This window comes from Nerophis ophidion, linkage group LG17 (assembly GCF_033978795.1).
Source record: "Nerophis ophidion isolate RoL-2023_Sa linkage group LG17, RoL_Noph_v1.0, whole genome shotgun sequence".
NCBI classification, from domain to species: Eukaryota; Metazoa; Chordata; class Actinopteri; order Syngnathiformes; family Syngnathidae; genus Nerophis; species Nerophis ophidion.
Window position 1 is genome coordinate 9019272 of NC_084627.1, and position 16115 is coordinate 9035386.

The window sequence follows — 16115 nt, forward strand, 5'->3', positions numbered from 1 at the left end:
CTTGTATTATCATTAAACACATTTAACTAGTTTACAAAAATGTCTCTTTCATAAATAAATAAATATAAATGATATATATAAATGAGGTAGATTCCCTCGAGTTGGTCAATTGAAAAGTAGCTCGCCTGCAGAAAAAGTGTGGTCACCCCTGGCGTAGTGGGTAGAGCGGCCGTGCCAGAAACCAGAGGGTTGCAGGTTCACTCCCCGCCTATTGACACCCAAATCGCTGCCGTTGTGTCCTTGGGCAGGACACTTCACCCTTGCCCCTGGTGCCACTCACACTGGTGAATGAATGATGAATGAATGACAGGTGGTGGTCGGAGGGGCCGTAGGCGCAAACTGGCAACCACGCTTCCGTCAGTCCACCCCCGGGCAGCTGTGGCTACAGATGTAGCTTACCACCACCAGGTGTGAATGAATGATGGGTTCCCACTTCTCTGTGAGCGCTTTTGAGTATCTAATAACAGAAAAGTGCGATATAAAACTAATCCATTATTATTATTATTGTCCCAAGGCGTGGGGGCATATGTGTGTTGCCCACATATGCGGTCCTCTCCAAGGTTTCTCATAGTCGTCATTGTCACCGACGTCCCACTAGGGTGAGTTTTCCTTAGCCTTATGTGGGCTCTACCGAGGATGTCGTTGTGGTTTGTGTTGTGGTTTGTGCAGCCCTTTGAGACACTAGTGATTTAGGGATGTATAAATTAAACATTAATTGATTGATTTCCAGACCAGCCAGGAGACATCAATCAATCAATGTTTATTTATATTTATTTCTTTATTATTTATTTATACAGCTCTATATCACAAGTGGGCTTCACGGTGGCAGAGGGGTTAGTGCGTCTGCCTCACAATACGAAGGTCCTGCAGTCCTGGGTTCAAATCCAGGCTCGGGATCTTTCTGTGTGGAGTTTGCATGTTCTCCCCGTGACTGCGTGGGTTCTCTCCGGGTACTCCGGCTTCCTCCCACGTCCAAAGACATGCACCTGGGGATAGGCCCCTCCCACTTCCAAAGACATACACCTGGGGATAGGTTCCTCCCACTTCCAAAGACATGCACCTGGGGATAGGTTGATTGGCAACCCTAAATTGGCTCTAATGTGTGAATGTGAGTGTGAATGTTGTCCGTCTATCTGTGTTGGCCCTGCGATGAGGTGGCGACTTGTCCAGGGTGTAAACCGCCTTCCGCCCGATTGTACCCCCGCGACCCCAAAGGGAATAAGCGGTAGAAAATGGATGGATGTCTGGATATATGAAAAGATTCTCAAAGGGCTGCACAGGCCACTACGACATCCTCGGTTCAGATCCCACATAAGTGCAAGGAAGTGAATTATATTTATATAGCGATTTTTCCTCAAGTGACTCAAAGCGCTTTACATAGTGAAACCCAATATCTAAGTTACAATTAAAGCAGTGTGGGTGGCACTGGAAACAGGTGGGTAAAGTGTTTTGCCCAAGGACACAACGGCATTGACTAGGATGGTGGGAGCGGGGATCGAACCTGCAACCCTCAAGTTGCTGGCACGGCTGCTCTACCAACCGAGCTATACCGAGGAAAAACTCCCAATCCAGTGGGATGTCAATAAGAATGACTATGAGCAACCCTGGAGAGGAACGCAGATGTGGGTGACCCCACCCTCTAGGGAAGACCAAATGTAATGAACGTAGAGTGGGTCTGGCATAACATTGTGAAAGTCCAGTCCATAGTGGATCTAACATTATAGTCAGAGTCCAGTCCATTGTGGATCTAAGATAATAGTGAGAGTCCAGTCCGTAGTCAATCTAACATGATAGTAAGAGTCTAGTCCATAGTGGATCTAACATAATAGTGGGAGTCCAGTCCATAGTCAATCTAACATGATAGTAAGTCTAGTCCATAGTGGATCTAACATAATAGTGGGAGTCCTGGCCATAGTGGGGCTAGCCGGAGACCATCCCGAGCAGAGACAGGTCAGCAGTGCAGAGATGTCCCCAACCGATGCACAGACCCCGGGTCCCGACTTTAAACAGCCAGCGCTTCATCTGTGGCCACCAGACCTGTTAGTGAGAGTCCACTCCATAGTCAATCTAACATGATAGTCAGAGTCCAGTCCATAGTGGATCTAACATAGTGAGAGTCCAGTCCATAGTAGATTTAACATAATAGTGTGAGAGTCCAGTCCATAGTGGATCTAACATAATAGTGAGAGTCCAGTCCATAGTGGATCTAACATAATAGTGAGAGTCCAGTCCATAGTGGATCTAACATAATAGTGAGAGTCCACTCCATAGTCAATCTAACATGATAGTCAGAGTCCAGTCCATAGTGGATCTAACATAATAGTGGGAGTCCAGTCCATAGTGGATCTAACATAATAGTGAAGGTCCAGTCCATAGTCAAGCTAACATGATAGTCAGAGTCCAGTCCATAGTGGATCCAACATAATAGTGGGAGTCCAGTCCATAGTGGATCTAACATAGTGAGAGTCCAGTCCATAGTGGATCCAACATAATAGTGAGAGTCCACTCCATAGTCAATCCAACATGATAGTCAGAGTCCAGTCCATAGTGGATCTAACATAATAGTGGGAGTCCTGTTCATAGTGGAGCCAGCAGGAGTCCATCTCGAGCGGAGACAGGTCAGCAGTGCAGAAACGTCCCCAAACGATGCACAGACGAGCGTACGACCACGCGTCCCGACTTTGGACAGCCAGCGCTTCATCCGTGGCCACCAAACCTGTTAGTGAGGGTCCAGTCCATGGTGGATCTAACATAATCGTGAAAGTCCAGTCCATAGTGGATCAAGCATAATAGTGAGAGTCCAGTCCATAGTGGATCTAACATAATAGTGAGAGTTCAGTCCATGGTGGGCCCAGCAGGAGACCATGCCGAGCGGAGACAGGTCAGCAGTGCAGAGATGTCCCCAACCGATGCACAGACGAGCGGTCAACCCTGGCGCCCGACTTTAGACAGCCAGCGCTTCATCCATAGCCACCGAACCTGTGGCACCCCTCTCCACGAAGAAGAATGGGGCAGAGCAGAAAAGAAACGGCAGATCAACTGGTCTAAAAGGGGGGTCTATTTAAAGGCTAAAGTATTCAAATGAGTTTTAAGATGGGACTTCTACTGAGGTAGCATCTCTAACTGTTACTGGGAGGGCATTCCAGACTACTGGAGCCCCAATAGAAAACGCTCTATAGCCCGCACACTTTTTTGGGGCTCTGGGAATCACTAATAAGCCGGAGTTTAAGAGACATAGTCTTCCCAACATGTCCTGGGTCTTCCCAGTGGCCTCCTGCCGGTCAGACGTGCCAGAAACATCTCCCTAGGGAGGCGTTCGGGTGGCATCCTGACCAGATGCCCGAACCACCTCATCTGGCTCCTCTCCATGTGGAGGAGCAGCGGCTTTACTTTGAGCTCCTCCCGGATGGCAGAGCTTCTCACCCTATCTCTAAGGGAGAGACCCACCACCCGCCGGAGGAAACTCATTTGGGCCGCTTGTACCCGTGATCTTATCCTTTCGGTCATGACCCAAAGCTCATGACCATAGGTGAGGATGGGAACGTAGATCGACTGATAAATTGAGAGCTTTGCCTTACAGCTCAGGTCCTTCTTTACCAAAACGAATCGATACATCGTCCGCATTACTGAAGACGCCGCACCGATCCGTCTGTCGATCCCACGATCCACTCTTCCCTTACCTGTGAACAAGACTCTGAGATACTTGAACTCCTCCACTTGGGGCAAGATCTTGTTAACATGGCAACATTATATCAATTTGATGAAAGTACACCCCCCAAAGTTGCAGTAAGATGTTTTGATTGGAACAAGGGTGTTGGTGTCAGTATGATAACCTAGAAAGTTTTATTTTTCCAACCAGATAAACCTTAAGTTGTTATTGGACTACAGGCATACACTAAATTGGAGTTTAGAATCCTTGTCCCGCTCTGTCTTAGACGTCAATAAGGGAACAATAGAGGCTGTTCAGGTTAATGTGTCAGCGATGACCTACATTCTTCAGCACATGCTTCCCTTCCCACAAACACTTGCATCAAGTATGTTTTTGTGATTGTTTGCAGGCGTTAGGACATCTGGGGAGAGAGAGGACGTCGGTCGGCATGGACAGCTTCTTCAAGGCGGCCGTTTGTGATTTGGACAAACTTCTCGATGACTTTGAGCTCACTGCAGGTGAGATGGCGAAGTGAGGCCATTGTCAGCCGGACTGCGTCTCAACTTGTTTGTTCTCGGTTGCAGAAGAACATGACTGCTTGGCGGTTTTCCGGAAGCCTCCAGCGCTCCAGTTGTCCCCTTCGGGTTCCTCAGAGGCGTCCAACGTCCCGACTGACCCCCCCGATCTCAGTTCTCTTCACTACGGTGCCGGGTCCAGCTGTCCAAACCACGCAAGTCCGGGTTGTGGCAGCGAGGACAGGGAGGTCACAGGTCTGCCTCTGACTGGAGTGGACCTGCTGTCCTCTGTGGATTGCGGCTCGTCTCAAAGCTCAGCTCCTCCCTGTCCAGACAGAACGCTGAAGCCCGTGTGCGACCTTGTAAACGACACAAGCTCAGCCATCTTGGTCCGAGCCAACAGCCACGATGCCTTTAGCGAGCTGGACTGCGCTGAGAAGCAACTGGAAAAAGAGGAGCTGCTTGTGGACTTTGACAGCCTCGCTAAGGTGGAGGTCCTCAGCGAGGAGCAAGGGGATCTGAACTCAAACTGTGAGCAGGACTCTCACGAGCAGCTCGAGAAATTCTCATCCTGCTTCAGTCTGCTGGATGTTATTCTCCCTGCAGCTGGAGAGACGAGCACAGAGTCCCCAGCTGACTGTCTTTCAAAAGCTCTGGACAACACAGAGGAGGAAATCTACGAGGATGTCCAAGAAGACTTGCTCGCTCAGCCATGTGAGCAGGACCACCAAGGACCGCCTGATTGTACCCGAACTTCAAGCACCTCAGGAGATGTTGACTGTACAGAGCCATCAGAGTCTCCAAAAGTTTCAGACTGTGAATCTGATTCTGTTAGTGGACCTCAACTGGATCTCCAGCTTCCTGGAGAGCAAGGTGAGGATGTGTCGGAAGACACAGAGGCAGACGCCGCCGTGTCAGCTGTGGACGTCAGGCAGGAGGACGCTCCTTGCCCCGAGGAACCTCTTGACTCATTATCCGAGCAGCTGTACCCAGAGGGCCAGCATCCCCCTTTAGAACTTTGTGCCGCCGTCTCTCCTGCGGAACAATTGTCCTCAGACCTCTCAGAGCCGAGCCCGGTGGATCCTCCTGAGTTTGGCTTTGAGTATCTTCCAGAGAGCGACCAGGCTGAGCTCCTGGTCACGGATGAAGAGTTGGATGCCTTTCTCCAGGCCCACGCTGAGGCCGAACAGGCCAGAGGGACGTCTTGCTGCAGCACTTCTGCAGATGTTCTCCAACTAAACCGGGATGTGGAGGAGGTGCTTACAGCCGAGGAGCGGAGGAGCTGTGGGCACCCCTCACGAGAAGATGTAGAAGGTCTGGCCTCTCCAGAAAGTGACAGAACCATGTGTGAGTATGCATCATCTCAAGACTCTTGTCCACCCTATCAAGAAGAACCAGAACCATCCTCTAGAGGGAGCCTTTCCTCCACCAGCAATACTTCTCAGCCCAGCAGCTCTGATCCTCAGATGTCCTACGGAGGGGCCAGACCCAAACAGTTAGTGTGCCCAGCGGTGAGATGCACATCGTCAGCAGAGGAGGATGAAGAGGTGCCTGCCGTTTCTTCTTCTTCTTCTTCTAAACCTGCGGATGAAGAAAGGCCAAACACCAGCCACAGTATTCCAGCACATTCCAACACCAGCGCCCTCTTCGTCGCCCAGGGGCCCCCAGATTACACGACCGTCTGCGATGAACTTTCAGAGCCCCCGCCTTATCCCGGCGAGCCTTCCACAGCCGCCGCTCGGCCAAACAGCTGGAAAAGGGACGCCATGGAGGAACTGGGGAGCTGGCAGCCCGACTGGGTGCCTGACTCGGAAGCCCCCAACTGCATGAACTGCTCCCAGAAGTTCACCTTCACCAAGAGGCGGCATCACTGTCGCGCATGTGGGAAAGTAAGTATGTGGTCAGCCTTTTGTTTTGAAGTGAAAACAGATGAATGTGACTAAACAGACATTCATGTTAGAAGTTCAGTGGAGCCACAACAACTCAAACAATAGTGGAGTACTAAAGTGTCCATTTATGTATCCCACACAGTAGAGCTATGTGATATGGCTGAAAACTATCACGATATAAGTGTTTTATATCGGTCAATATTGATATTTTTGAAATCAGGGACCGGGGGGAAAATATATTGAATGTAAACATTAGGGGTGTAACTGTACGCAAAAATCTCGGTTCGGTATGTACCTTGGTTTGGAGGTCACGGTTCGGTTAATTTTCGGTACAGTAAGAAAACAACAAAATATACATTTTTGGGTTATTTATTTACCAAATTTGTAAACAATGGACGGCGTGGCGCAGTGGGAGAGTGGCCGTGCGCAACCCGAGGGTCACTGGTTCAAATCCCACCTAGAACCAACCTCGTCACGTCCGTTGTGTCCTGAGCAAGACGCTTCACCCTTGCTCCTGATGGGTGCTGGTTGGCGCCTTGCATGGCAGCTCCCTCCATCAGTGTGTGAATGTGTGTGTGAATGGGTAAATGTGGAAGTAGTGTCAAAGCGCTTTGAGTACCTTGAAGGTAGAAAAGCGCTATACAAGTACAACCCATTTATATACACACAGGGTCCATTGCCAAGGTTAATGTGGTCAATATATATCAAATAAAAACTAAATAAGATAAGGCTCAGAATGGTTTCTTAACAAAACCTTTCTACATAAAAAGTGCTTTATTAGTGTGTGAATGTGAGTGTGAATGTTGTCTGTCTATCTGTGTTGGCCCTGCGATGAGGTGGCGACTTGTCCAGGGTGTACGTACGCCTTCCGCCCGATTGTAGCTGAGATAGGCGCCAGCGCCCCCCGCAACCCCAAAAGGGAATAAGCGGTAGAAAAGGGATGGATCATTGAGACTTTTCTTAGTAGATTGCACAGTACAGTACATATTCCGTACAATTGACCACTGAATGCAAACACCCCAATAAGTTTTTCAACTTACTTAAGTTGGGGTCCACGTTCATCAACCCACACCCCCCTCAAACGGTCTAACTTGGCTGCTATAAAAACATTTGTTATTGCTTCACTCCTGCCTGAGTCGCAGAGGAGAGGCTGCGTGAATGCGGTGGTGACGCTTCAAAGGAGTTAGCATGTTTGACGTGTTGGTAGAAGCATACCCTACTGCTGCTGAACGAAGTCGGCAAACCGCCGTCCTCCATTGTTGTATCGCGTAGCCAAAGTGTTCCCAAACGGGAGATCTTAACGAGGCAGGAGGGTCTTCCAGCCCTGGCTTTTACATGTTGTCCTAGCCCGGTCGCTGCTAGCCTGCCTCGCTCTGCATTGTTTACACAACCTGCGGTGCGCTACCTAATATATCCGTGTGGAAACTCGTTCGATACACCTCCGAACCGAACCGAAACCCCCGTACCGAAACGGTTCAATATAAATACACGTACCGTTACACGCCTAGTAAACATTTTTAACGTGTTTACTATAATTTCCTTTAATGGCACTTATTTTTTTAAGCGCGATTATTGTGAACGCTTCGTTTCCGTGTTTAGATTACAGTTCAGTGTATTGATAACATTAAATGCAGATTGTTACTGTAGCTGGTTTAGTCAGATGGGATACAAGATCAGCAGAAAGAAAAAAACTAGGCAGGAAGTTAAGAGGCACTTATTAGATACTTTCATACCTTAAATATGTCAAGACACCGCTTCTTCTCAAACCGGCTTCACAATAGTAGCACAACCTATTATACTATTTATAAGATGGTGGGGGAGGGGCTCTAAATATATTTCTTCTTCATAACCAGCTAACTAGGTTCTATTAACACAGACACGATTGTATATACGGCGGATACTGCCCTCCAAAATAGTTTCTCTCGTTTTGAGGAAATAACATGACAGGAATTGTTACAACGTGTAAATGGAATAAAACAAACAACATGTTTACTTGACCCTCTTCCTGGGAAACTGATCAAGGAGCTCTTTGGAAATGCTGATTATCGGTCCTGCTAGACACCGACCTCTATTTAATCATACAACTCTGCAGCCCTTTGAGACACTAGTGATTTAGGGCTATATAAGTAAACATTGATTGATTGATAAGGGGGTGCGTAACGGAAAATATTTGAGAAGCACTGCTCTAATCAGTGATCACTTCCAGTGTTGCTCGATTATCACAGAGCCAGTACTTTGGTGAATGCAACCAACCTTGCTTTGCAACTTGTGGTTTCGTTTTACAAAGGAAAGAAATAATAATCTAACCTTTTTATCAAATGGATTTTTTATTTCTATAATTTCGTGTCTATCGTGATTAGAGATGTCCCATGATATCGGACTGCCGATATTATCGTCCGATAAGCGCTGTAAAATGTAATATCGGAAATTATCGGTATCTGTTTCAAAAAGTAAAATGTATGACTTTTTTAAAACGCCTCTTTGTACACGGACGTAGGGAGAAGTACAGAGCGCCAATAAACCTTTAAAGCGACATGTGCGTTCCGGCCCAATCACATAATATATACGGCTTTTCACACACACAAGTGAATGCAATCCATACCTGGTCGACGGCCATACAGGTCACACTGAAGGTGCCCTTATAAACAACTTAACACTGTTACAAATATGCGCCACACTGTGAACCCACAACAAGAATGACAAACACATTTCGGGAGAACATCCGCACCGTAACACAACATAAACACAAAGAAAAAATACACAGAATCCCTTGCAGCACTAACTCTTCTGTGAGGCTACAGTACACAACCCCCAGCCCTGACCCCGCCCACCTCAACCTCCTCATGCTCTCTCAGGGAGAGCATGTACAAAATTCCAAACTGCAGTTTTGAGGCATGTTAAAAAAGATAATGCACTTTGTGACTTCAATAATAATATGGCAGTGCCATGTTGGCGCTTTTTTCCATAACTTGAGTTGATTTATTTTGGAAGACCTTGTTACATTGTTTAATGCAGGGGTGGCCATTACATCGATCGCGATCGACTGGTCGATCTCGGAGGGTGTGTCAGTCGATCTCAAGCCAGGCATTAAAAAATAGACATAAAAATGAGCAATCATCAATCCCACCAAGACTTCACTTTTGTCAGTTGTTTGACATTCTCGGCACCCGAGGATCTTGTGAGATGACGCTGGCTGCTGCGAGCTCATATTTAAGAAAAAAATCACTAACAGGGCGGACGCACAGAAACACATTTTATTTCTAGAGACTCCGTACCTACTGTCAAAACTCTAAAGAGCGACTGCACAGTTCCTGTCTTCACCATAAAAGACCTGTTTCATCCTGCCTGTGCTAACAAAATAAGAGTCTCAGAAAGCTAGCAAGCTACGGAGTTTGATGCCAATGTTTTTCTCCCCCGCCCTCAGCGACCGCTTTCTCACTTGCTTGCCCACCCGCACACTCACTGACGTCACTCACCTGCTGCCAGACATTAAAGGGCCACACACATATGCTACTCTCATAACAAAGTGTTTAAAAACGAGTATGCAAGTTGGACAAATGAGATGCCAAATCCAACCACTTTCATGTGGTATTGGACAGAAAGGAGGACTTTTTTTTTTCCTCCATTTGAAAATGCGGACGTTATCAGCACCACTGTCTGATTCCAATCAATGCAAGTCATCAGAATCAGGTAATACACCAACTTATATTCTTGTCTTCATGAAAGAAAGGAATCTATGTGTGTTAAACATGCTTGTATTATCATTAAACACCATTAACTTGTTAACAAAAATGTCTCTTTCATAAATAAATAAATATAAATTAGAAATAGGAATGAGGTAGATCTCCTCGACTTGGTCAATTGAAAAGTAGCTCACCTGCAGAAAAAGTGTGAGCGCCCCTGGTTTGATGCATCACAACCAAATTAGGCATAATAATGTGTTCATTCCACGACTGTATATATATCGATATCGGTTGATATCGGAATCAGTAATTGAGAGTTGGACAATATTGGAATATCGGATATCGGCCAAAAAGCCGTTATCGACATATCTTATCGCGATATATATTGATATTGCTTTATTGTCCAGCCCTACCTCACATTATAAGCTCAGGTATGGTATAGTTTTGCTTGGAGTGGATTATTTGCTTCAGACTTGCTTGACAAGTTCTATCAAAAAGAACATGTCCATCCATCCGTTTTCTACCGCTTATTCCCTTTTGGGGTCGCGGGGGGCGCTGGCGCCTAACTCAGCTACAATCGGGCGGAAGGCGGGGTACACCCTGGAAAAGTCGCCACCTCATCACAGGGCCAACACAGATAGACAACATTCACACTCACATTCACACACTAGGGCCAATTTAGTGTTGCCGATCAACCTATCCCCAGGTGCATGTCTTTGGAAGTGGGAGGAAGCCGGAGTACCCGGAGGGAACCCACGCATTCACGGGGAGAACATGCAAACTCCACACAGAAAGTTCCCGAGCCTGGACTTGAACCCAGGACTGCAGGAACTTCGTATTGTGAGGCAGACGCACTAACCCCTCTGCCACCGTGAAGCCTCAAAAAGAACATGTCATGGGCAAATAAAAAAAAATCAAAGTGTACACTGACAACTGGCTACACTGCGGGCACCCCTAGTGGCCTGATACGCACACTACAAGGTTTTATCGCTGAAGTCCGTCCTCCTTTCAGTCCGTTTGTTTTGGAAAAAGAAAAGAGATTAGCAGCCTCTTCTAAACCCGGTTGAAGGATTGTCGGCAGCGTAGAACATGAGTTAACGCTCCGTCTTTTTCCCCCCCGCATACAAATCACTAAACCGTGCGACCCGCAAGTTAAGCTCTACAAGGCCGCTCTGATTAAAGAGCATTAAGAGGACGGTTTGGGATGCGTTTATTGTTCCCAACATACACATTCGCTTGTCATTGATGGCCACCGCTTGCCTGTGCTTTCTGCGTGCGGCAGGTGTACTGCGCGGCGTGCTGCAACAGGAAGTGCAAATTGAAGTACTTGGAGAAGGAGGCGCGCGTGTGCGTGATCTGCTTCGACACCTTGCACAGAGGTAAGCGCTCTTTGTGTTCTTGCCAGTCACTACTACACACAAAAATAGAGCTGAGCAGATTGTTCAACATGCATAAAGGGGTTTGGCCTTTTTGTTTATGCCTGAGAGCAGACATGGCGCTCTCAGCTACTTGTTTACCTTTAGCGTTTGCTTGTGTAACTCGATGATCCTGCCCAATCCTTCTGAGCTCACTGGACATGCAGGCGCATCTCAATGAATTAGGATATTTTTAAGATCATTTATTTCACTGGATCCATTTAGAACATGGGTGTCAAACTCTGGCCCGCGGGCCAAATTTGGCCCGCCGTGTAATTTAATTTGGCCCTTGAGGCAATATGATATTAACATTAGAGCTGGCCCACCGGTATTATACAGCGGCACTGCCACTGTAACACCGCATTCACCACTAATACTCATACTTGCCAACCCTCCCGATTTTCCCGGACTCCCAAATTTCAGTGCCCCTCCCGAAAATCTCCCGGGGCAACCATTCTTCCGAATTTCTCCCGATTTCCACCTGGACGACAATATTGGGGGCGTGCCTTGACGGCACTGCCTTTAGCGTCTTCTACAACCTGTCGTCACGTCCGCTTTTCCTACATAGAAATAGCGTGCCAACCCAGTCACATAATATACGCGGCTTTTACACACACACACGCACACAAATGAATGCAAAGCATACTTGTTCAACAGCCATACATGTCACACTGAGGGTGGTCGTATAAACAACTTTAACACTGTTACAAATATGCACCACACTGTGAACCCACACCAAACAAGTGAAGTGAATTATATTTATATAGCGCTTTTCTCTAGTGACTCAAAGCGCTTTACATAGTGAAACCCAATATCTAAGTTACATTTAAACCAGTGTGGGTGGCACTGGGAGCAGGTGGGTAAAGTGTCTTGCCCAAGGACACAACGGCAGTGACTAGGATGGCGGAAGCGGGAATCGAACCTGCAACCCTCAAGTTGCTGGCACGGCCGCTCTACCAACCGAGCTATGCCGCCCCGTAAACAAGAATGACAAACACATTTTGGGAGAACATCCGCACCGTAACACAATATAAACACAACAGAACAAATACCCTGAACCCCTTGCAGCACTAACTCTTCCAGGACGTTAAAATACCCCCCTCCCCCCAAGCAATAATTAACGTTTTACTAATGCACTTTCTCTTGCTACTTCAAGGCTTGAATGTTTGATTCATTCATTATTGTTATTTTATTTGCAAATGTATTATTAGCCTGTGGAAAAAGTTTATTTTGATATTTACCTCAGAGGGCTGCAGATAGAAAAGAGGCATTCAATTTTTATTTAAATTTTATTTGATATGCCATTGATATATTATCATTATTATTATTATTTAAAACTAGATTTTACATGTCACTAGAAGGTTATATAAGCCTTGCTTGTTCAATATTCAATGCAAAACTTGTTTGGGTCCCTATTAAAAGGTTAATTTGTTCAACTTTGGCCCGTGGTTTTGTTCAGTTTTAAATTTTGGCCCACTCTGTATTTGACTTTGACACCCCTGATTTAGAAGGTGAACGTTTTGTTAAATTCTGTTGATTGAAAAATATTCAAGGTTATTATTCAATTTCTTCATATTGTTGACAGTGTTTCCCCCAGAATATTTGTTAGTTAAGGTGGTGTCTCTCCAGGGGAAGTCGCCCGGACAAGGAAGGAACACTATAATTTGGCCTGTGGCCACCATCACGTCTCTTCTGTGGTGTAGGCCGGCTTCGTCGCGTGAAGAAACCTACAATTTTTGGTTGTGTTTACCGCACCGTATGCTGAATGGCAATATACTACATATACCTCGATATTTTTTACGTAAAGTAAAACAACACACAAAATAGTCATAGTTACCTGAGATGCTAAGTATTTCATTATTTTGACTTAGTAAATATTGACTTACTAAGTCATTATTTAGACTTAGTAAATATTGACTTACTAAGTCATTATTTAGACTTAGTAAATATTGACTTACTAAGTCATTATTTAGACTTAGTAAATATTGACTTACTAAGACAAAATAATGACTAAGTCAAATTAATGACTTACTATAAATAAGCATTTGAAAAAAAGATTTAAAAGTGGCGCCACATGCTGACATGCTCAACTCATCATGCTTAATTTATTACAGCATTTGGCAAGCCTGTAGTTGATTTTTGTTATGTAAATGTTATATTTTTTTATCAACATGTGATAGGAGGGACCCTGCCATTCAAAACTAGGCTGCTACATTACTAATGATTAATGTAACTATAGCTGAAAAAATAGTAATTACTCTTTTGTAAAGTATATCTGAACAGCCGATATGGGCATCTACATCAATTATATCATTTGCCTGAGAAGCTGGACAGGACAAAAAATAAATAAATAAATACACATTTTTAGGACTTTAGTTTGTTGTTAAGGCAGCCGCCTTAACAACAAAAAGCTGCAGTAACCTTGGTTGATGATTATAGTTTATAGCTAATAAACCCCCCAAATTTGTGAAAAAGTTGAATATCGTAAACTACAAGATCATAGTCTAATAAGATAAATGAACAGTAAAAACCTCCTGAGCAGTTAATTGGTCTCTCTGTCAAAAATCACCAATCATTTTAGGCAAAATAAAAAGGAACTTTTCCTGCCTTTTGATACCTGATAAAAAAAAAAAAATACAAACTAAGGCGCAGAAAAGATATTTATAAAAAAAAAAGAAGAAATTGACTTTGGCGGTATAGCTCAGTTGATAGAGCGGCCGTGCCAGCAACTTGAGGGTTGCAGGTTCGATCCCCGCTTCCGCCATCCTAGTCACTGCCGTTGTGTTCTTGGGCAAGACACTTTACCCACCTGCTCCCAGTGCCACCCACACTGCTTTAAATGTAACTTAGATATTGGGTTTCACTATGCAAAGTGCTTTGAGTCACTAGAGAAAAAGCGCTATATAAATACATGTGTAAAAATTCCCCTCGTTTCAAAGAACCGTTGGAGATTTGTAATGTTTTGTCACGTGTGGTTATGGAAGAGTGGATCGTGAGATCGACAGGCGGATCGGTGCGGCGTCTTCAGTAATGCGGACGTTGTATCGATCCGTTGTGGTGAAGAAGGAGCTGAGCCGGAAGGCAAAGCTCTCAATTTACCGGTCGATCTACGTTCCCATCCTCACCTATGGTCATGAGCTTTGGGTCATGACCGAAAGGATAAGATCACGGGTGAGATAGGGTGAGAAGCTCTGCCATCCAGGAGGAACTCAACGTAAAGCTGCTGCTCCTCCACATCGAGAGGAGCCAGATGAGGTGGTTCGGGCATCTGGTCAGGATGCCACCCGAACGCCTCCCTAGGGATGTGTTTAGGGCACGTCCAGCTGGTAGGAGGCCACGGGGAAGACCCAGGACACGTTGGGAAGACTATGTCTCCCGGCTGGCCTGGGAACGCCTCGGGATCCCCCGGGAAGAGCTAGACGAGGTGGCCGGAGATAGGGAAGTCTGGGCTTCCCTGCTTAGGCTGCTTCCCCCGCGACCCGACCTCGGATAAGCGGAAGATGATGGATGGATGGATGGATACACATGGTAAATGTTTTCCATCTGACGTGCCCCTTAATATTTCAACTAGAGGTATTTGTAGTCTCAACAAAAATATGCCCAGGGTTCAACTAGACAACCTAAAATGCTCGGTTATTATTTGTAATTGCCTGCAAAGCTCATTCACTACACCAGTGTTTTTCAACCTTTTTTGAGCCAAGGCACATTTTTTGCGTTGAAAAAATGCGGAGGCACACCACCATCAGAAAGCATTAAAAAACAAAACTCAGTTGACAGTAAAGTCATTGTTGCAATTGTTGGATATGACTTCAAAGCATAACCAAGCATGCATGACTATAGCTCTTGTCTCAAAGTAGGTGTACTGTCACCACCTGTCACATCACACCCTGACTTATTTGGACTTTTTTGCTGTCTTCCTGTTAGTAGTGTTGTCTTGCGCTCTTTTTTTTTGTATTTTCCTGTAGCAGTTTCATGTCTTCCTATGAGCGATATTTCCGGCATGTACTTTGTTTTTATCCTTTGTGGGGACAGTGTTGATTGTCATGTCATGTTCGGATGTACATTGTGGACGCCATCTTTGCTCCACAGTAAGTCTTTGCTGTCGTCCAGCATTCTGTTTTTCTTCACTTTGTAGCCAGTTCAGTTTTAGTTTGGTTCTACATAGCCTTCCCTAAGCTTCAATGCCATACACCTCTTGTTTATTTTTGGTTCAAGCATCAGATACCTTTTTACCTGCACCCTGCCTCCCGCTGTTTCTGACATCTACAAAGCAATTAGCTACTTGCTGCCACCTACTGATATGGTTACTCTGCCGAGCTCGAGACAGCATCGACACTCAACAACAACACATCATTTGCAGACTATATTTACTAGTTTTCAAAAAATATTTTTAACCCAAATAGGTGAAATTAGATCATCTCCCACAGCACACCAGACTTGATCTCACGGCACAGTGGTTGAAAAACACTGCACTACACCATGCAAGAAGCTTACCTTCAAAAATACATAAATGTCTGACGGGACAGAGGAGCAGTTTTAGTCTCACGGACATATTTCATCATTTCTAAAACAAAATGAAGAACCGAAGTTGAAACTGGGATCATCCAAATTCAAAGGATGCCCAACCTAGATAATTCACAATGTTGTAAGAAACTACCATTAGCCCACAAGTATCACTTAACACTTTTACTGTAATTGATAACATCAATCCGCACATATATATATATATATATATATATATATATATATATATATATATATATATATATGTATATGTATATATGTATATGTATGTATATGTATATACGTATATGTATATATATGTATGTATATGTATATACGTATATGTATGTATATGTATATATATATATATATATGTATGTATATGTATATATATATATATGTATGTATATGTATATATATATATATGTATGTATATGTATATATATATATATATGTGTATA

At 45.0% G+C, this 16115-nt stretch overlaps 1 protein-coding gene across 2 annotated transcripts in view; it reads left to right on the top strand.

Annotated features, from left to right (window-relative positions):
- The window catches only part of zfyve16 (zinc finger, FYVE domain containing 16), a 38057-nt gene that overhangs the window by 1780 nt on the left and 20162 nt on the right, over positions 1-16115 (top strand). For both annotated transcript variants that reach the window (XM_061876125.1, XM_061876124.1), the window contains exons 2-4: positions 4059-4167; positions 4234-6053; positions 11019-11115. In XM_061876125.1, the coding sequence (XP_061732109.1) occupies positions 4098-4167; positions 4234-6053; positions 11019-11115 (1987 nt within the window). In that variant the 5' untranslated portion in view covers positions 4059-4097. The remainder of the gene's footprint in view (positions 1-4058; positions 4168-4233; positions 6054-11018; positions 11116-16115) is intronic.